This window comes from Hoplias malabaricus, chromosome 13 (assembly GCF_029633855.1).
Source record: "Hoplias malabaricus isolate fHopMal1 chromosome 13, fHopMal1.hap1, whole genome shotgun sequence".
NCBI lineage: Eukaryota > Metazoa > Chordata > Actinopteri > Characiformes > Erythrinidae > Hoplias > Hoplias malabaricus.
This window is the reverse complement of record NC_089812.1, coordinates 2,646,297-2,667,858: the sequence shown is the minus strand read 5'-3', so window position 1 is coordinate 2,667,858 and position 21,562 is coordinate 2,646,297. Positions and strand designations below refer to the sequence as shown.

General features: G+C 45.5%; 2 protein-coding genes across 3 annotated transcripts in view; both read left to right on the top strand.

The window, feature by feature from the left end:
* crybg2 (crystallin beta-gamma domain containing 2) overlaps window positions 1-6,871 on the top strand; it is a 56,617-nt gene extending 49,746 nt beyond the window's left edge. The window contains exons 14-22 of the mRNA XM_066642764.1: window positions 2,622-2,748; window positions 3,044-3,076; window positions 3,338-3,450; window positions 3,824-3,953; window positions 4,056-4,195; window positions 4,328-4,451; window positions 4,597-4,755; window positions 4,898-5,057; window positions 5,985-6,871. Of these exons, the coding sequence (XP_066498861.1) occupies window positions 2,622-2,748; window positions 3,044-3,076; window positions 3,338-3,450; window positions 3,824-3,953; window positions 4,056-4,195; window positions 4,328-4,451; window positions 4,597-4,755; window positions 4,898-5,057; window positions 5,985-6,070 (1,072 nt within the window). The 3' untranslated portion in view covers window positions 6,071-6,871. The remainder of the gene's footprint in view (window positions 1-2,621; window positions 2,749-3,043; window positions 3,077-3,337; window positions 3,451-3,823; window positions 3,954-4,055; window positions 4,196-4,327; window positions 4,452-4,596; window positions 4,756-4,897; window positions 5,058-5,984) is intronic.
* A 4,534-nt stretch (window positions 6,872-11,405) lies between these two features.
* anxa14 (annexin A14) lies at window positions 11,406-20,985 on the top strand. Of its 2 annotated transcripts, XM_066642821.1 has the most exons (13): window positions 11,406-11,424; window positions 12,053-12,169; window positions 12,648-12,738; window positions 12,809-12,897; window positions 13,080-13,199; window positions 13,480-13,570; window positions 13,713-13,792; window positions 14,145-14,183; window positions 17,480-17,570; window positions 19,628-19,735; window positions 19,809-19,864; window positions 20,091-20,198; window positions 20,410-20,985. In XM_066642821.1, exons 2-13 carry the CDS (start codon window positions 12,137-12,139, stop codon window positions 20,467-20,469), a joined length of 966 nt encoding a protein of 321 aa, XP_066498918.1. In that variant the 5' UTR covers window positions 11,406-11,424; window positions 12,053-12,136; the 3' UTR covers window positions 20,470-20,985. The 2 variants fall into 2 exon arrangements, with proteins under 2 accessions (XP_066498918.1, XP_066498917.1); XM_066642820.1 differs by lacking the exon at window positions 11,406-11,424 and having other exon boundaries at window positions 11,917-12,169.
* The last annotated feature ends 577 nt before the right edge of the window (window positions 20,986-21,562 follow it).

Here is a 21,562-nt window from a genome sequence, read left to right as displayed (position 1 = left end):
ACTCTCACTACACACTCACTCCAATCTTACTGCACTCTCACTACACGCTCACTCCAATTTTACTGCACTTTCACTACACGCTCATTCCAATCTTACTGCAATCTCACTGCACACTCACTCCAATCTTACTGCATTCTCACTACACACTCACTCCAATCTTACTGCACTCTCACTACACGCTCACTCCAATCTTACTGCACTCTCACTACACACTCACTCCAATCTTACTGCACTCTCACTACATGCTCACTCCAATCTTACTGCACTCTCACTACACGCTCACTCCAATCTTACTGCACTCTCACTACACGCTCACTCCAATCTTACTGCACTCTCACTGCAGGCTCACTCCAATCTTACTGCACTTTCACTACATGCTCACTCCAATCTTACTGCACTCTCAGTACACGCTCACTCCAATCTTACTGCACTCTCACTACACGCTCACTAAAATCTTAATGCACTCTCACTACATGCTCACTCCAATCTTACTGCACTCTCACTACACACTCACTACAATCTTACTGCACTCTCACTACACGCTCACTACAATCTTACTGCAATCTCACTACACGCTCACTCCAATCTTACTGCACTCTCACTACACACTCACTCCAATCTTACTGCACTCTCACTACACGCTCACTACAATCTTACTGCAATCTCACTACACGCTCACTACAATCTTACTGCAATCTCACTACACGCTCACTCCAATCTTACTGCACTCTCACTACACACTCACTCCAATCTTACTGCACTCTCACTACACGCTCACTCCAATCTTACTGCAATCTCACTGCACACTCACTCCAATCTTACTGCACTCTCACTACACGCTCACTACAATCTTACTGCACTCTCACTACACGCTCACTCCAATCTTACTGCACTCTCACTACATGCTCACTCCAATCTTACTGCACTCTCACTACACACTCACTCCAATCTTACTGCACTCTCAGTACACGCTCACTACAATCTTACTGCAATCTCACTACATGCTCACTCCAATCTTACTGCACTCTCACTACACACTCACTCCAATCTTACTGCACTCTCACTACACACTCACTCCAATCTTACTGCACTCTCAGTACACGCTCACTCCAATCTTACTGCATTCTCACTACACGCTCACTCCAATCTTACTGCACTCTCACTACATGCTCACTCCAATCTTACTGCACTCTCACTGCAGGCTCACTCCAATCTTACTGCACTCTCACTGCAGGCTCACTCCAATCTTACTGCACTCTCACTGCAGGCTCACTCCAATTTTACTGCACTCTCACTACATGCTCACTCCAATCTTACTGCACTCTCACTACACACTCACTCCAATTTTACTGCACTCTCACTACACACTCACTCCAATTTTACTGCACTCTCACTACATGCTCACTCTAATCTTACTGCACTCTCACTACATGCTCACTCCAATCTTACTGCACTCTCACTGCAGGCTCACTCCAATTTTACTGCACTCTCACTACATGCTCACTCCAATCTTACTGCACTCTCACTACACACTCACTCCAATTTTACTGCAATCTCACTACATGCTCACTGCAATCTTACTGCACTCTCATTACATGCTCACTCCAATCTTACTGCACTCTCACTACACACTCACTCCAATCTTACTGCACTCTCACTTCACCCTCACTCCAATCTTACTGCACTCTTACTACATGCTCACTCCAATCTTACTACACTCTCACTACACACTCACTCCAATTTTACTGCAATCTCACTACATGCTCACTCCAATCTTACTGCACCCTCACTACGTTCTCACTGCAATCTTACTGCACTCTCACTACACGCTCACTCCAATCTTACTGCACTCTCACTACACACTCACTCCAATCTTACTGCACTCTCACTACACACTCACTCCAATCTTACTGCACTCTCACTACACGCTCACTCCAATTTTACTGCACTTTCACTACACGCTCATTCCAATCTTACTGCAATCTCACTGCACACTCACTCCAATCTTACTGCATTCTCACTACACACTCACTCCAATCTTACTGCACTCTCACTACACGCTCACTCCAATCTTACTGCACTCTCACTACACACTCACTCCAATCTTACTGCACTCTCACTACACGCTCACTCCAATCTTACTGCAATCTCACTGCACGCTCACTCCAATCTTACTGAATCTTCTCACTACACACTCACTCCAATCTTACTGTACTCTCACTACACGCTCACTCAATTCTTACTGCAATCTCACTGCACGCTCACTCCAATCTTACTGCACTCTCACTACACGCTCACTCCAATCTTACTGCACTCTCACTACACCCTCACTCCAATCTTACTGCACTCTCACTACATGTTCACTCCAATCTTACTGCACTCTCAGTACATGTTCACTTCATTATCACTGCACGTTAATTACAGTCTCACTACTGTCTCATTACACTCTCATTACAATCTTATAATCCGTCACAACACAGTTCCACTGCTCCACAGCCCAATGATGGAGGCCTGTAACCCTCTAGCCCACACATAGCAATGAGCAAGGTGACCGTAGGTTCAGGTGCAGATGCTTCATAGTGCTATTTACAGTTAATGCTGTGTAATTCTGTGTCTCTCAGCTGGGTGGCGTACTCTCATGTGGATTACTCCGGAAATCAGTTTGTTCTGGAGAAAGGTTACTACAGTAACTGCGCAGACTGGGGCTCAGAGGACAACCGCATCTGCTCCATCCAGCCCATCCTACAGGTCCAGCTTATTTACATATTTAAATATTCATATTCACAAATTTACTTATTTACAGATTTACATATTCACAGTCCATTTAACCCATCTGTAGTAGGTACAGGACATACATCTGTATATCATTTACATATATATCCATTTGCATATATTACATTATTACATATTCATATTTACATATTCATACATATTTACACTTTCATATTTACTCTATGTTATCCTATACTCTAGATGGGTACAGATAATAATAACGTATTCATGTTAACTGCATTTAAATGAACATTTGTGTTTTTGGCTTTAGGCTCCAATGGATGGCCCTGGGTTCAGGAGTGAGGTCAGTTCGCTGTTATACTCCTGATATCTGTATTATTGATTGATTGGATATTGATTGATTGTTATTGATTAGTTGGTTGTTTACTGTTTTATTTTTAATTGATTAGTTATTGATTGACTGGGCATTGAGAGATTTTTTTATACAAGTGACTGGATAATGATTGATGGGTTATGAATTGATTGGTTATTGATTGACTGGGCATTGAGTGGTTATTGATTGATCCTGGTGCAGTGACGTGTGTTTGTGTATCTCTGGCTGCAGCTGCAGTTTTACTCTGAGCCCAGTTTCCAGGGAATCTGTCGGGTTTTCACAAAGAGCCACGAAGGTCTTCCGGAAGGAATCCAAGCTCAGTCCTGCAGGGTGACGGGGGGCAGGTGAGGTTACTTCAGCAGTCGCACACCCTGAATTTCTGCAACCAATCACTGTTAGAGTTAGTCCCCACAACTTTCTGAATACAAGCCAATGTCAGTGTCAGGGCCGACACCTGAGTGAGTGAGTCAGTGAGTCAGTGAGTCAGTGAGTGAGTGAGTCAGTGAGTCAGTGAGTCAGTGAGTCAGTGAGTGAGTGAGTGAGTGAGTGAGTCAGTGAGTGAGTGAGTGAGTGAGTCAGTGAGTGAGTGAGTGAGTCAGTGAGAAGTGGGTGCGTTGGAATATTTAAAGACTTTTTTCTGAAAACAGCAACAAACAAATGTTAACCCTTCACCTGCTGTATGTTTATGATCATATAAACCTGTTCTTGTTGTCTCAGCTGGGCACTGTATGACGATAACAACTTCCTTGGGAACCAGTACGTATTATCAGAGGGAGATTATGCAAATGTACCCAGTATGGGCTGCCCCCCCAACTTCACTCTCCACTCCATTAAATCCCTACCCATGGTGAGTACAGCTCTCTCTCTCTCTCTCTCTCTCTCTCTCTCTCTCTCTCTCCCTCTCTCTCTATGTCTCTCACACACAAACCCCTCTGTGTTGTTTCTCCAGGAGTTTACAGTCCCCTCCATTTCTTTGTTTGGTCTGGAGTGCTTTGAGGGGCGAGAGGTCACTGTGGACATGGAAATCTCCAACATGACACAAGAAGGATACAACCCTCACTTCCTGTCTGTCAGAGTCAACAGAGGATGGTGAGAGAGAGAGAGAGAGAGAGAGAGAGAGAGAGAGAGAGAGAGAGATAGAGAGAGAGAGAGAGAGAGAGAGAGAGAGAGAGACGGAGAGAGAGAGGAGTTATGTAATGTGTAATGTCTTTTGTCTTCCAGTTGGGTGTTGTGTGAGCACAGTAACTACAGGGGGCGCCAGTTCCTGCTGGAGCCAATAGAGATCACCAATTGGCACAAGTTCAGCTCCTTCAGCACAGTTGGCTCCATGTACCCAATCAGAGTGGTGCGCAGTCATAACATTATCAACATCATTATTATAATCATTATTAATATATGCATTATGCACCTTTAACATGCTCTTGCAGTTTCTTTATGTGACTGTGTGTGTGTGTGTGTGTGTGTGTGTGTGTGTGTGTGTGCTCATGCAGAAGCGTAGATATTTCCGTATCCGCTATAAAGAGACTGGACTCTACATGTCGGTGCAGGGCGGAGTGGAGAGTATGAAGTCTGGACGCATTGTCGTGTCCCAGGAGATAGAGGGCGACAGTGATCTCTGGTTCTACCAGGATGGACTTCTCAAAAATAAGGTCTTTACTGGGGCCTTTCTATGTGCTTAGTCATTACATTTACACACAATGCTTTATAAAGTGAATGGGGCTACCTATGATAACACAACATCCATAGGTTGTGTAACTATGACTGTGTGTGTTTGTGTGTGTGTGTCCTTAGTTATCTCAGTGTATGAGCGTACAGGTGATGGGGACTGTGGAGAGTGGGGCGAAGGTGGTGTTATGGTCCGAGACTCGTTCCCCTGTTCAGATGTGGAGCGCTCAGCTCAATGGCACCATCTACAGCATCACTTTCCCTGGCCTGCTGCTGGACGTCAAAGGTCAGTAAATTGTTTTATTATTTCTTTCAACACTTTTCGTCCTTATTTACACATTAAAATTAAGTCCCTGACCAATTTACCCACATCATGTTTGTAAACAGGGCTCAGTTAGTCTGTATCTGTCAGTAGAGAGGTTCTTTGTCCCAAATACCCTCTACATAGTTCACATTACATATAATAAAACTAACAATACTGCCCCTGTAATGACACATGGGGAACTGTAATGACTGTAATGAGACAGGGGAAAAAGTATGAAACAAAAGAATGTGGCTTGTGTCCGTAGTCCTATAGATGGAAATTATATGATTACTGAAGCTTGTGTATGATCTGTGTATGAACAACTCACTCAGATTCAGTCACATAAGCAGAGAAATGCATTGGAGTCTAAGGTGCTAACTGTTTTCCATTAGATCCAATGATGAAAATGCTAATATGGCTAACAGTAGATAACAGGTCATTTTCACCTCATTATACAACACTGTGGGATCCTTTACCCCCCTGATGCAAAGAGGCAATGGGCTTCTGTGCTTCTGAGTGTTGTGAGACTCTCCCCAGAGCAGGGAGAGGAGCTGGGTATGAGATATGTTTATCCATGTTTCCCATCAGAAACCAGACAATCGCTCCCCAATATGGCGCCCACACCAAAATGTGACAGCAACCCATGGGTACTCTCTGTAGAGAAAGATTAAATGAAATGGGATGCCCTCATGTGGGTCATAAAGACTCCCAGCACAGTGGAACGGTGAAACACGGTGTGTTCTCGATGAGTTTCTGAATGACATCAGAGTTTCACAGCAATGTTCCACTACATCTAGTGTAAAGCCTTCTCAGAAGAGTGGATGCTGAAACAGAGGAACACAGTCCTGATTAATATTCTTCTATTCTGAGAAATGCTGGATGAACCTGTCCTTGTTCTTGTTTTTGCAGGTGGTAAAGCATATGATAAAGATCATGTGATCATCCGGAGTGAATCAGAAGAGGACAGCTGTCTGTGGGAGCTGGAACTTCTATAGACCATGCCCCCCCTGTGCTAGCCCCGCCCCAGGTCTCACCTGTTTTACCTGTTCTCTCGCTTTCCTGCATGGTTCTCCATCACTGAGCTGGAGTAAGACACTCAGGTCAGAAAGCTTCAGGAAGACCGCAACTGATGTAACACCAGCTCGGGGAGACCTGGCTTACTGCAGCACCTTCATGGATAAGAGCTGGCTCATGCTGCCGGGGTGATCTGGGCTTCTGCAGAGAAATGGAGGCATAATAAACAATCCAGAAAACAGAACACAGTGACAATAGAGGGAACCGAGTGGAACGGTGGTCCCTGTCAATGTTGAATTTAGAGTTCTGCAGGTGTTTGTGCCCAGAAATGAATCCAGTCGTCTCTCTGCGTTCACAGTGTATTCACACTGATTAAAAGATGTATAGCGCCCCCTGCTGTAGCCCCCCCCCCCCCCATTTCACACTCCCGAAACCCTCATTACACATTCATTACTAAAACCCCGTGTATGGCAAAGGAAAAGCATCTGTACTTTTACAGTGAGAGTGATGTTCTGATGGATTTAAGGTGGACTGTGATTCACAAACCTGTTTATGAATATTTATATTTGTCTCTGCGCTGATGGTGAGACTCCGGGGTCTTTCTGAACTTTATCTGCTCTCATTAAATGCCAAAATATATAAATATAAATCTATAAATATAAACCTGCTCCTCTGAGTATTAAAGAATGCTCTGTTTTTATAACACAAAGAAACTGTGCTCTTTACAATACAATGTGAATTATTATATGATGGGAGTGGTTGTAATTTTTTAATAAAATCATAAACAGAAACCAGCTTTGTCCATGTTCCTCTCTCCACTTCTTTCTTCTTTTTCCTTCCATGTCTCAGTGGTGCTGGAGGTCAAGTGTTTTGTTGGTGTTTACCCCTCCCTCATCATCTCGTCTTACACACACACACACACACACGCACACAGACAAAGGAAACAACAGACACACACACACCCAGACAGGCACACGCACAGACTTCCAATCATTCCCTACATTCACTGCATTCTCAGATAATGCCCACAACCCTGAACGTGACTCAGAGTTCAGGAGTCTGTTGAATGGTGTTGAACTCTTCAGACGACTGGGGTTTGAGCCCCAGCTCAGACAGGAGTAAGGTCTCATTCTTTTTGCATGATTAATCTGATTTTTCAGTGTACCTAATAATTCTGCATTCTGAGCTGAACCAATCAGGTGTGAGAACGCTGGGAGGTTTTGGAAATCTGAATGAAAGTGGATTTCCCAAAATGGAACTCAGTTTGTCTCAGTTGACCTTATCTGATTCAGTTTGATTCACTTTGGGTGCGTCTCAAATGGTTCACCTGTTCACTCACTCCCTACCAGAGGCAATTGCTCTAAGACTGCAAGGGAAGCTCAGCTTCCCCTAAAATGTCAAAAAATAAGTGATAAAATATATACTGTTGTGTGTACATGTCAGTGAATAAATATGCACTACAACGCGCTCAACTTTTGTTCAGAATCAGCTTCTTATCACTGGTAAAGACGCGGCTTTCCTCTCAATCATTCCCGCAGCTTCACAGTGCTTTAAACAGTTCAATAGCGAAGCAGCGAAGTGCAGCGAAACGAGACGAGTCATTGGATAAATGCTGGGCTTTGTCCCGCCCATCGGACGCTCAGCGTCTCTGGGGGTCTATGGGGCAGTGGGCTGGCCTCGGCTGGCCCGGACGCTCAACTTCTGCATGATGATTGGATGATCTGTCTGAGGCTGAATCCCTTTTTGATTGACAGCAAAAAGAGCGAATCAGCGATCCTTTGGTGTAAAAATCCGTGGGAGCATTACATTTTCATTCTGTTCTGAGTTGAACCGGAGACTTTCTTAATCCTCTTAGCGGCATTTTCTTTGTTAAAAACGACTAGCGACAAATCGAGCTTCTATTTCTGGTGGGTTTTTTGTAGCTGCTTGTGTTTGGAGACTGACTTCTATCACTCTTTCTGACTTCTATCACAGTTTCTGTCCAGCGGGTGCTGCTGAGCCCCCCCACCGTCACAAAGCACTCACAGGCGGACACACTTCACATGGGCCAAGGCCGTTTAAGCAGCCTAGCTCTGCTGGTCATTGAGAGGACACTAGTCAAGTCCCTGGAAAAGACGCCTTGTTGGTACGACAGGGTACAGATCATTTTCTTGAAAAGGAACGGAGGGTAGAATTTACGTATAAATAAACCGACACATTTTATGATGTAGGGTGAAATTGAGCTTCCCCTCCTTGAAAGACCAGCATACGCCACTGCTTCCTACACACTGTGTAGAGTGCTCTATAGAGAACACTAAATTATGCACTGATAAGGGAAATGAGTGAGAGGATTCAGTAAATGTGTCAGTGTAACGTGACTCAGTTTGAGTCATAAAATAAAATTCATTTATAAAATTCAGAGGATGTTTCTTCATTATTTGCTGCGCTCCAGTCGGTTTGCACACTGGGAACTGGTCTAATATGTTTTTGCAAAGCCCACGGTTACAAAAAACAAAGGGCTCAGTAAGAAATGCTAAGCTACCTCTCTATCTGCTCACTGCAGTGAAACAGTTGACAACATTGTCCAATTCCTGCTCCATAGGTGAATACTATTTACTTATTTCTGCTGTTACAGACTACTTTAAGTGACACTGATGCCACATCTGGGAGAGCTCTAACTGTATGAAAGTAAACACAGACCCAAAGGGCTACATCTTCAGTTACAAATTTGTTTCTGTCATAATTCAAAGACTAAATAAAAAGTTATAGTTGTATTTTCCCCCTCAAACTTACCATTACACCTTAAAGCATGTTGAGCTTCTGAACGTAAACAAACCAGAAAAAGAAGCACCTCCCCAGAGTTGTTAACCTTCCCTTTAAGTCTTGTAAGTCAGGATTAATATTCAGTTCTCATTAAAATGAATGGAGAACTCCCGGTTACAGTCTATTTTCCTCACTACAAAAATAAATGCTAAAAATGCTCAAATATTTTTCAAAATCATGTACTAATTAAATGATTCCATATGGAAATAGATTGTTGATTGCTACAAAAACTGTAAATTAAGCAAGAATCGTTATCAAATTTACAGGTCTTAGAAGGCAATAATTTCTGTAATCTTCATAGTTTCAGTAAAATTAATGAAGAATTTTTAAGACTAAATAGGGCCTTTCAGACACTTCATCCTGAGAGCTACAGTGATGACGTCACCAGCCCCAGCATCTTCCATTCCTTTTGATAAAAGAAAATCGACACTGTCAGTGTTGTGTAGGTGTTGTGTAGGTTTGGTTCTGGTGTTGTGCAGATGTGTGAGTTTTGTGTTGGGGTTGTGTCAGTAGGTCTGGTTCTGGTGTTGTGTTGGTGTCTGTGTAGGTCTGGTTTTGGTGTTGTGTCAGTGTTGTGTAGGTTTGTTTCTGGTGTTGTGTCAGTGTTGTGTAGGTTTGGTTCTGGTGTTGTGTCAGTGTTGTGTAGGTTTTGTGTTGGGGTTGTGTTGGTGTTGTGTAGGTTTGGTTCTGGTGTTGTGTTGGTGTTGTGTAGGTCTGGTTCTGGTGTTGTGTCAGTGTTGTGTAGGTTTGCTTCTGGTGTTGTGTTGGTGTCTGTGTTGTGTAGGTTTGGTTCTGGTGTTGTGCAGATGTGTGAGTTTTGTGTTGGGGTTGTGTCAGTGTTGTGTAGGTTTGGTTCTGGTGTTGTGTTGGTGTTGTGTAGGTCTGGTTCTGGTGTTGTGTTGGTGTTGTGTAGGTCTGGTTCTGGTGTTGTGTTGGTGTCTGTGTTGTGTAGGTTTGGTTCTGGTGTTGTGTAGGTTTGGTTCTGGTGTTGTGTCGGTGTTGTGTAGGTTTGGTTCTGGTGTTGTGTTGATGTTGTGTAGGTTTGGTTCTGGTGTTGTGTTGATGTTGTGTAGGTTTGGTTCTGGTGTTGTGTTGGTGTTGTGTAGGTTTGGTTCTGGTGTTGTGTCAGTGTTGTGTAGGTTTTGTGTTGGGGTTGTGTTGGTGTTGTGTAGGTTTGGTTCTGGTGTTGTGTTGGTGTTGTGTAGGTCTGGTTCTGGTGTTGTGTCAGTGTTGTGTAGGTTTGCTTCTGGTGTTGTGTTGGTGTCTGTGTTGTGTAGGTTTGGTTCTGGTGTTGTGCAGATGTGTGAGTTTTGTGTTGGGGTTGTGTCAGTGTTGTGTAGGTTTGGTTCTGGTGTTGTGTTGGTGTTGTGTAGGTCTGGTTCTGGTGTTGTGTTGGTGTTGTGTAGGTCTGGTTCTGGTGTTGTGTTGGTGTCTGTGTTGTGTAGGTTTGGTTCTGGTGTTGTGTTGGTGTTGTGTAGGTTTGGTTCTGGTGTTGTGTCGGTGTTGTGTAGGTTTGGTTCTGGTGTTGTGTTGATGTTGTGTAGGTTTGGTTCTGGTGTTGTGTTGATGTTGTGTAGGTTTGGTTCTGGTGTTGTGTTGGTGTTGTGTAGGTTTGGTTCTGGTGTTGTGTCAGTGTTGTGTAGGTATTGTGTTCTGTCAGTGTTCCATAATTGTTGGGTCAGTGTTTGTAAGGATTCGCCTGCGCCGTGGTCCTCCCACCAACAGGGGGCAACCACACCTCAGGCCCTGTGTTAATCAGCCTGATTGACAACAGCTGGGGCTTACCCTTTATTAAGCCTTCAGTCTGGGTCTTCAGCGCAGAGTCTTGAGTTGGTAAAAGCCAGACCTTGCCGATAATTGGTTAACTGGTATTTTTCTCACCAAAAGAAGCTCTTTGTTTACCTTTGTGCTGCTTAAACGTTGGGTTTAATCTCCCACAAGACTTCTTTTCTCTGCACTGCCCTGTTGGGACTCTATATACCACTGTCCTACATTTTCCTCTTAAAAAAAACAATAAAAACTTCCTATATTTCTCTCTTCTCTCCTTCTCCTTTACATATGTTATCCTTCCCATTTGGTCTCGTTGTAGTCACAAGCACTTTTCACTTCCTGAGAGCTCTTTGTGAAAAGATATCACCTCTCACCACATCAGACCTGGTTAAGCCCTACTACTAATTTAGGTTAATCTATTTGCTCTTGGGTTTATACCTTGGGTTTCTTCAACAACTCTCTGTATCCGGATAACAGTCCTATTACAGTGTTGTGTAGGTGTTGTGTTAAATAGGATAAAGGCAGAAGTCAGATTTCATGGTTCTATTAAACAAATATAAATCATAATTTCACATTTTCACATTGTGTCAGTGTCCTTTTGGTGTTGTGTCAGTGTTGTGTAGGCGTTGTTCTGTGCTGTGAACACCATAGAGCAGGGTTTCTGAGAGTGATCAGGTGAGTTGGAGCTGATGAACTGGTCTTAATCTTTTGAATCTAGTTTTACATCCTCAGACTTTTCATTTCCACCTGAGGCTGAGAGCAGGTAACACATCCTCCATTCTTCCTCCTCCTCAGCACCGGGTTCTGCACAGAACCCCAGCCTTTCAGACTCACAGTTGGGGATTGAAGTGGAGATTTATATGTGGTCTCTCTGTTCTCTGTCTTCTCTCTGTTCTGTGTTCTTTTGGTTCCCTTTTGTTTTGTGCGCTCTGTGTTCTTTCTGTTCCCTGTGTTCTGTGTTCTCTCTGTTCCCTGTGTTCTGTGTTTTCTCTGTTCCCTGTGTTCTTTCTGTTCCCTGTGTTCTGTGTTTTCTCTGTTCCCTGTGTTCTGTGTTCTCTCTGTTCCCTGTGTTCTTTCTGTTCCCTGTGTTCTTTCTGTTCCCTGTGTTCTGTGTTCTTTCTGTTCCCTGTGTTCTCTCTGTTCCCTGTGTTCTGTGTTCTCACTGTTCCCTGTGTTCTCTTTTATCTGTGTGTTCTGTGCTCCCTCTGTGCTGTTTTCTGGGTCGTGATCTGTGTTCACCTTGAACCTTAAAGGATTATGTTAAAAATGAGTTTACATGGTTTTTTTTTAGAAGAGAACCACAGGCAATCAATGTTAGCACATATTTTAAATTTTAACCATTATGTTTAAGGGTGTGTGTGTGTGTGTGTGTGTGTGTGTGTTGAGTGAAGCTGATATAGGTGTTTGATAGAGCTGGAATCCCAGGAATCCCACAAAACAGCAACATTCCAGATTTTAAGAAAAAGGTCATCACCATGGAAACCTCACTGAGACCAAAGGAAATGCTGGTGAGTGTGAGTCTGATCTAAATCAGAGAAGCTAAACCTACACCTCCGCTCTGCTGCCCCTCTCACATCTCTACTACACTACTATTGCATCTCTATTGCACAACTTAGCAGTCCTGTTAATCTCAGCCCTGGACTGGATACATCTGGAACTGCAGGAGCAGGGAGAGGTGGGTGGGGCTAAAGGGAAGGTGGGGCTTAAAGGGAAGTGGGACTAAAATGGAGAGCAGGGCTAAAGGATGATGCATTTTAATATAAAGTTAGCAGGCATCTTTGCAGCACCTCATTCTTCACTTGTCATCCCTTATTGCTCATTAACAGGTCAACACACACACACACACACACTCTCTCTCTCTCTCTCTCTCTCTCTCTCTCTCTCTCTCCTAATTCATCTAATAATATAATGCCAGACAAATAATTAATGGCCCTTCCCTAACCCTATCTCCTCCTGCTGTGCTCCTCTGCTCCTCTCCTGATGAAGAACTGGGGAACTCTGGGATCTGTTCGTCCTTTCCCGGAGTTCACAGCTGAGAAGGACGTGGTGGAATTCCAGGACGCTCTGGAAAAGAAAGGTACCGTCAGCTCATTGATCAGTGAGAGCTGATCGATCAGAGAGTGATCCCGATCATGTGTGTGTTACAGATATACAGACTGTGCTGAGGGTCCTGACGGGCCGCAGTAATGCTCAGAGACAGACCCTCGCCCACACCTACCAAACAAAGACTCAGCAGGTGAACACACTGCCCAGTACACAGAGGCGTTCCTTCAGTGTGTGTGTGTGTGTATGCGTGTGCGTGTGCGTGTGCGTGTGTGTGTGGGATCTGACCTCTGCTTTGATGAAGGTTCTCAGTGGACATCCTTGTGTGTGTGTGTGTGTGTGTGTGTGTGTGTGTGTGTGTGTGTGTGTGTGTAGGACCTGAACTCTATTCTGAAGAAGGTTCTCAGTAGAAGGGAGGATGTGGAGACCCTGGTCCTGAGTTTAATGATGAAAACAGAGGGGTTGGAGGCTCAGCGTCTGCGGTTGGCCATGAAGGTTAAACACCGACCACATTCACTGTCCCTTTAAACAAATCGGAGACCTGTCACTACAGATTTCTATAGATTTATATTACATTATGTAAATTACAGGTTTATAGCGTTTTTCAAGATGCGTTTACAGTACATTGTAAATACTGATAGACATAGAAAACAGAGCAAAGATAAACAGGTATCATGAAATGTTCACTAACCTATGTAGCGTATACACTGTATTAATGGAATGGAGGTCCTCACAAGTTTAGCAAAACCAATGTGTGTGTGTGTGTGTGTTACAGGGTCTTGGTACAGATGAAGAGACCCTGTTGGAGATCCTGTGTGTGAGGACACCGCTGCAGCTTTCCAAAATCAAAACTGTTTATAATGAAGGTCAGTTCAGTTTTCACTCGCTGCACAGAGCTAAGGTCCCGGAGACACTGAGCGCAGTGTGTGTCTCCTCTGGGTTTCCATGATATGTGTGTGTGTGTGTGTGTGTGTGTGTGTCCTCATAATACTCTGAATGTTCTGTTAGAGTTTAAGCGAGATCTGGAAAGTGATTTGATCAGTGAAACGAGTGGAGACTTCACTAAGCTGCTCCTGGCTCTACTGAAGGTACGGAAACCAACGTTCCATCTTAAAAAAGAGAAAATATCGTAGTGTGAAATTATAGTAATGCGTCCTGTGTGATGTGGAATTCTAAAACACAAAAACTTTAAATCTAATAAAATTAAAAGCTAGAATTTTTCAAATTTTTCAGATCAATGCTTTGCAACACATCATTCACCAGCCTCTGAAATGACTTTGAAATGAGCCGCGATTGGTCAAACTGTAAACCAATACTGTGAACTGTCAGAGGCTCGTTTGCATAGTGCAGTCTTATGTGATCTCGTTGTTACAGAAACCAGTTTCACAAAACTAATTAAGTCCATCACTGTCTGAACACTAATGTCTTTTTATTCTGTAGAAGGCGTATCTGCATGGAAACCTGGAGCAGGATGTTACTGTGAGTAACATGGGAAATTATTTTATTTTTTTAAATTTTATTTTATTATATTATAACAAAGAAAGAGGAAACCCACGCAGACACAGGGAGAACACACCACACTCCTCACAGACAGTCACCCGGAGGAAACCCACGCAGACACAGGGAGAACACACCACACTCCTCACAGACAGTCACCCGGAGGAAACCCACGCAGACACAGGGAGAACACACCACACTCCTCACAGACAGTCACCCGGAGGAAACCCACGCAGACACAGAGAGAACACACCACACTCCTCACAGACAGTCACCCGGAGGAAACCCACGCAGACACAGAGAGAACACACCACACTCTTCACAGACAGTCACCTGGAGGAAACCCACGCAGACACAGGGAGAACACACCACACTCCTCACAGACAGTCACCCGGAGGAAACCCACGCAGACACAGGGAGAACACACCACACTCCTCACAGACAGTCACCCGGAGGAAACCCACGCAGACACAGGGAGAACACACCACACTCCTCACAGACAGTCACCCGGAGGAAACCCACGCAGACACAGGGAGAACACACCACACTCCTCACAGACAGTCACCCGGAGGAAACCCACGCAGACACAGGGAGAACACACCACACTCCTCACAGACAGTCACCCGGAGGAAACCCACGCAGACACAGAGAGAACACACCACACTCTTCACAGACAGTCACCTGGAGGAAACCCACGCAGACACAGGGAGAACACACCACACTCCTCACAGACAGTCACCCGGAGGAAACCCACGCAGACACAGGGAGAACACACCACACTCCTCACAGACAGTCACCCGGAGGAAACCCACGCAGACACAGGGAGAACACACCACACTCTTCACAGACAGTCACCTGGAGGAAACCCACGCAGACACAGGGAGAACACACCACACTCCTCACAGACAGTCACCCGGAGGAAACCCACGCAGACACAGGGAGAACACACCACACTCCTCACAGACAGTCACCCGGAGGAAACCCACGCAGACACAGGGAGAACACACCACACTCCTCACAGACAGTCACCCGGAGGAAACCCACGCAGACACAGGGAGAACACACCACACTCCTCACAGACAGTCACCCGGAGGAAACCCACGCAGACACAGAGAGAACACACCACACTCCTCACAGACAGTCACCCGGAGGAAACCCACGCAGACACAGAGAGAACACACCACACTCTTCACAGACAGTCACCTGGAGGAAACCCACGCAGACACAGGGAGAACACACCACACTCCTCACAGACAGTCACCCGGAGGAAACCCACGCAGACACAGGGAGAACACACCACACTCCTCACAGACAGTCACCCGGAGGAAACCCACGCAGACACAGGGAGAACACACCACACTCCTCACAGACAGTCACCCGGAGGAAACCCACGCAGACACAGAGAGAACACACCACACTCCTCACAGACAGTCACCCGGAGGAAACCCACGCAGACACAGAGAGAACACACCACACTCTTCACAGACAGTCACCTGGAGGAAACCCACGCAGACACAGGGAGAACACACCACACTCCTCACAGACAGTCACCCGGAGGAAACCCACGCAGACACAGGGAGAACACACCACACTCCTCACAGACAGTCACCCGGAGGAAACCCACGCAGACACAGGGAGAACACACCACACTCCTCACAGACAGTCACCCGGAGGAAACCCACGCAGACACAGGGAGAACACACCACACTCCTCACAGACAGTCACCCGGAGGAAACCCACGCAGACACAGAGAGAACACACCACACTCCTCACAGACAGTCACCCGGAGGAAACCCACGCAGACACAGAGAGAACACACCACACTCTTCACAGACAGTCACCTGGAGGAAACCCACGCAGACACAGGGAGAACACACCACACTCCTCACAGACAGTCACCCGGAGGAAACCCACGCAGACACAGGGAGAACACACCACACTCCTCACAGACAGTCACCCGGAGGAAACCCACGCAGACACAGGGAGAACACACCACACTCCTCACAGACAGTCACCCGGAGGAAACCCACGCAGACACAGAGAGAACACACCACACTCCTCACAGACAGTCACCCGGAGGAAACCCACGCAGACACAGAGAGAACACACCACACTCTTCACAGACAGTCACCTGGAGGAAACCCACGCAGACACAGGGAGAACACACCACACTCCTCACAGACAGTCACCCGGAGGAAACCCACGCAGACACAGGGAGAACACACCACACTCCTCACAGACAGTCACCCGGAGGAAACCCACGCAGACACAGGGAGAACACACCACACTCCTCACAGACAGTCACCCGGAGGAAACCCACGCAGACACAGGGAGAACACACCACACTCCTCACAGACAGTCACAGCGAAGGTTTTCTGAGAGTATACAAACTGCCGCTGTGAGTTGGATTTATACATATGTGGTCACTACTGTAGTTTGGAGAGTTTACTAATGGCTAATTTGTGCTGGATGTCTGGATGGAAAAGCAAATGAGCAGATAACATGCAGCGAAAAGGCTTCATAATTGAGAGTCCCGTTTCTAAGAAAAAACACCTCAGTTTACTCCATAGTGTACGGTTGTAAAGACTGGACACAACTAATTAAATGACTCTTAAATGATTTTATTTTCTTGTGTATATTGAAGATACAATGGCAGACAAAGTCTCCTCCAGGTCAAGGTTCAGCGGAGGTCAGGGTTTCCCTTGCTTTAGCTCTGAATTAAAGAGAGTTTACACAGTTAATGAGACAGAAGGCTGACCTCCACAGGTAAATCTGTGACCTGCATGTAAACCTTACTGGGCCTCTCTGAACTCATGTTCACTTCACCATGCCGTCACATACTGTATGGGATCCTAGCTCTGATATGTATCTGATTCAAAAGCATTCAACACAAATGTGAAGATTTTTCTCAGTTTGACAATTCATTCATAAGTGTGAGTGTCCCATATCCTGAGTTCTCTAGTTGTGAGACAATACGTTGTATTAAATCTGGACACATGGGCACATTAGTACTTTTATAATTCAACATAAAAGCACTACGTGAGTGCAGAAACCGTAATTTTATGACTTACATTGTGCCTTACGTAGGGTGGAGGGAGACGTTTGAGATTCAGACCGCATCCTCTTTGGTCTCCTCCACCTAATCATATACATTTACAAAATGTGAAGTGCGAATGAGTCGTATCTATGATGCAGGTCATTTACATTTATTTAAATGAATCATCACTGGTATTGATAAAAGAGGCTTGTTATTTGAAAGCAGATTTTATGTTCCTCAGGTCCTGCGTATGGAGATGCTTAGTAAAAAGGCAGATGCAACTCAGTGGATCAGAATCTTCACCTCCAGAGCTCCGGCTCATCTCAGAAAAGGTACAACACCAACAGTGTTTACGACTTTAATCTCTGATCCTGAAGACGTGGGGTGAGGCTTAAAACAAACCATGACCTCAGCGAGTCCACTTCAGCTTTGTGTTTCACACCTGAATGATCCAGTGAGTGGATTACACTTCAGCTCCGGTTCTGAGAGACGCTGGACATACTGAGAACACTCCACTAACCACAGCATGGTCCGGCAGGACTGAAGGAGCTACAGAACTATATTTATATTAATAACATTGAGAAGAACCTTAATTTCAACCAACTATGAAATGACGGAAATGAAGTATTATCATTTACAAGTTACTGTGGTTTAAAAGAACTTCTATTTTGCTTCTACTATGTAAAAAGGTGATTTATTTTATTGTTAATGGAAAGGAATGTGGACAGCACTGTGCCGCAGCAGGTAGTGTCTCTGTCACAGCTCCGGGGTCCTGAAGGTTGTGGGTTCAAGTCCAGCTCCGGGTGACTGTCTGTGAGGAGTGTGGTGTGTTCTCTCTGTGTCTGCGTGGGTTTCCTCCGGGTGACTGTCTGTGAGGAGTGTGGTGTGTTCTCCCTGTGTCTGCGTGGGTTTCCTCCAGGTGACTGTCTGTGAGGAGTGTGGTGTGTTCTCCTTGTGTCTGCGTGGGTTTCCTCTGGGTGACTGTCTGTGAGGAGTGTGGTTTGTTCTCCCTGTGTCTGCATGGGTTTCCTCCAGGTGACTGTCTGTGAGGAGTGTGGTGTGTTCTCTCTGTGTCTGTGTGGGTTTCCTCCGGGTGACTGTCTGTGAGGAGTGTGGTGTGTTCTCTCTGTGTCTGCGTGGGTTTCCTCCGGGTGACTGTCTGTGAGGAGTGTGGTGTGTTCTCTCTGTGTCTGTGTGGGTTTCCTCCGGGTGACTGTCTGTGAGGAGTGTGGTGTGTTCTCTCTGTGTCTGCGTGGGTTTCCTCCGGGTGACTGTCTGTGAGGAGTGTGGTGTGTTCTCCCTGTGTCTGCGTGAGTTTCCTCCGGGTGACTGTCTGTGAGGAGTGTGGTGTGTTCTCTCTGTGTCTGCGTGGGTTTTCTCCGGGTGACTGTCTGTGAGGAGTGTGGTGTGTTCTCCCTGTATCTGCGTGGGTTTCCTCCGGGTGACTGTCTGTGAGGAGTGTGGTGTGTTCTCCCTGTGTCTGCGTGGGTTTCCTCCGGGTGACTGTCTGTGAGGAGTGTGGTGTGTTCTCTCTGTGTCTGCGTGGGTTTCCTCCGGGTGACTGTCTGTGAGGAGTGTGGTGTGTTCTCTCTGTGTCTGCGTGGGTTTCCTCCGGGTGACTGTCTGTGAGGAGTGTGGTGTGTTCTCTCTGTGTCTGCGTGGGTTTCCTCCGGGTGCTCCGGTTTCCAAAAACCCATGACAGTACGTGGATTGGCGACTCAAAACCGTCCATATGTGTGAGTGTGTGTCACCCTGTGAAGGAGTGAATGAAGGAATGAATGAAAGGAAAGTGATATTTTACCTGTTTTATCAATATCAGTAACTTAAAACAAAGACAGGGGATGCATCGCCCCTAGTGGCGAGTATTTCCTGTGTGAGCACCCCTCATTTCTTTATTGCAACATGTCATGCATTTATAGTTCTGTTCTCGTGTTGGTAGTTTTGTTGTCGCTTCTGTATTTGAGTTCTCCTGTTTGTGGTTGTGTTTATAGTTCTGTTTTCATGTTTGCAGTTCAGTTCTCCTGTTTGTGTCCTTTTATTCGCATTGCATTCTCCCTTAATGTTGTTGGCATTTATAAATGTTGTTGTGATGTGACTCAACGGGCCACCGTAGTCCTACATAAAGAGCACGTAACACACACATGCACGTTTACACTTGCAGTCAGGCTCCGTCTCTGACTACCTCCAAATGTGCATCCAGGGGGTGTTTACACCAAGCTCATCACATGGTGGAGAGAAACCCTGCTGTGAACCGCTGGTTGATGTGAGAGTGAACAGGCTCTGTGTGTTTAACAGAATCACTGTGATGTCTGTCTGAAACAGCCGTGAGAGTCTGATAAACGATCATGAATAATTAATGAGGTGAACATAAATATTAATATCGTTTCAGTGCTGATTGAGCTGGAGGTGGAACAAGGTCGATCGGTGGCTGACATCATAGACACACGCTTCGGAGGGATCTTCGCTGCAGATTTCAGACTGGGGTTACACACTCTTGGTGCGTGTCTGTGTGTGTGTGTGTGTGTGTGTGTGTGTGAATTTTAATGTATGTATTCTTCTCTCCTCCTTAGTGCAATGTATAGAGAACCCGTACCTGTACTTGGCTCAGAGGATACAGAAAATGAATGTGGGTATTGATTTAAGACTGCTGTATGCAAATGAGCTCTTTTCTAATTGGATGTCCAGTATCTTGCCTTAGTTCTGTCTGAAATACTTCACTCTCTATAATACATTTATGCACTCACTCACACTTAGATCAGATCCTCACAGTTGTCCACAGACGTTCTAGATATGAGATCAGCTCTGGAACCTTTAGGAGTCTGACTGTAAATGTTCTTGTTGTGAATGTGAAGGTGTCTGTGCTGCTGGGTGTGATGGTGTCACATGCTGAGGAGGATCTTCTCGCTGTGAGAACAGCCTTCAAAAGGCAAACAGGAACATCACTGTACACTACTCTGCAGGTGTGTCACACACACACACACACACACACACACACACACACACACACACACTCACAAGAACAGTTATTACATTTTATATGAGTTAAAGCTAATGTAAAAGCAATACAAAGTTGTTGTGTTCCACCTTAAAAGGTTTGTTACGCTTTGGTGCTAGTCCGCCTTAAACGGCTGTAGCACTGACAGAGCTGTTTGGGTATCTCTCTTTTCACAGGAGCGCTTTAAAGGAGATCTACAGCAGGGTCTTTTAGCACTGTGTCGCTCGGAGGACTGAGGCCATCACACAATGTTTACACTAAATATCAGACAAACGAACACACAAACCAACAACTAACAATGTCTGGTGCTCAGATCAAAGGTGCTTTTCATCTAAAGGAACTAGGCTTGTTTTTTGTTTGTTCTTCTGTGCACTCCCTCAATACAATTCCCGAATTCCTGTTTTTTCCCCCCAGTCTCTGATTGGATGATCATTCATCCACTAGGGGGCACTGAATAACACTAATATATTTCCCTTTGTTTTCTTTTGAATATTGGGTGGACCGTAGCTAACACACACACACACACACACACACACACACACACACACATACTTGTGTGTGTCACAGTCATGCTCACTCACCCACTCACGTACACACTCATTCTGTCACTCACACACACATTCACTCAGTCTTTTTAGGAAGTCTTTTGCTTCACCAGGGGATGCCACTCACTGTTTTGCATTCCTATCACTCCTGGTCCTTGTTTTCTTTTGGTTGTTGAGAGGAGAATGCTCTTGTCTCCAACTGGCTGTTGGTCTTTGAAATAAACTTTAATAAAGTTTATATTCTCAGTGGTTTGTAGTATCTGTGTTGTCTTTTGTGTCTGTGGAGTATTGTGGGATCTGGGGGTCTGCTCTCGATGGTGTTTCAGGGGTGTCTGTGCTGTGTATGGAGCTGGTACTGTCTGTGGTGTCTGTGGGTCTGAGCTGTCTGGTGTCTGTGGGTCTGAAATATCTGGTGTCTGTGGGTCTGAGTGGTCTAGTGTCTGTGGGTTTGAAATATCTGGTGTCTCTGGGTCTGAAGTATCTGGTGTCTGTGTGTCTTAGCGGTCTAGTTTCTGTGGGTCTGAAGTATCTGGTGTCTGTGGATCTGAGCTGTCTGGTGTCTGTGGGTCTGAGTGGTCTGGTTTCTGTGGGTCTGAGCTGTCTGGTGTCTGTGGGTCTGAGCTGTCTGGTGTCTGTGGTTTGGCCCTGTCTGGTGTCTGTGGATCTGAGCTGTCTCGTGTCTGTGGGTCTGAGCTGTCTGATGTCTGTGGGTCTGCAGTGTCTGTGGATCTGAGCTGTCTCGTGTCTGTGGGTCTGAGCTGTCTGATGTCTGTTGGTTGGCCCT

Excerpts from the sequence above, each read along its gene's own strand:
- anxa14 (XM_066642821.1), top strand. The coding sequence starts at position 12,137 with ATGGAAACCTCACTGAGACCAAAGGAAATGCTG. Across the intron at positions 13,793-14,144 it reads TGCTCCTGGCTCTACTGAAG|AAGGCGTATCTGCATGGAAA; the intron begins GTACGGAAACCA and ends TTTATTCTGTAG. Across the intron at positions 19,865-20,090 it reads AGAGGATACAGAAAATGAAT|GTGTCTGTGCTGCTGGGTGT; the intron begins GTGGGTATTGAT and ends GTGAATGTGAAG.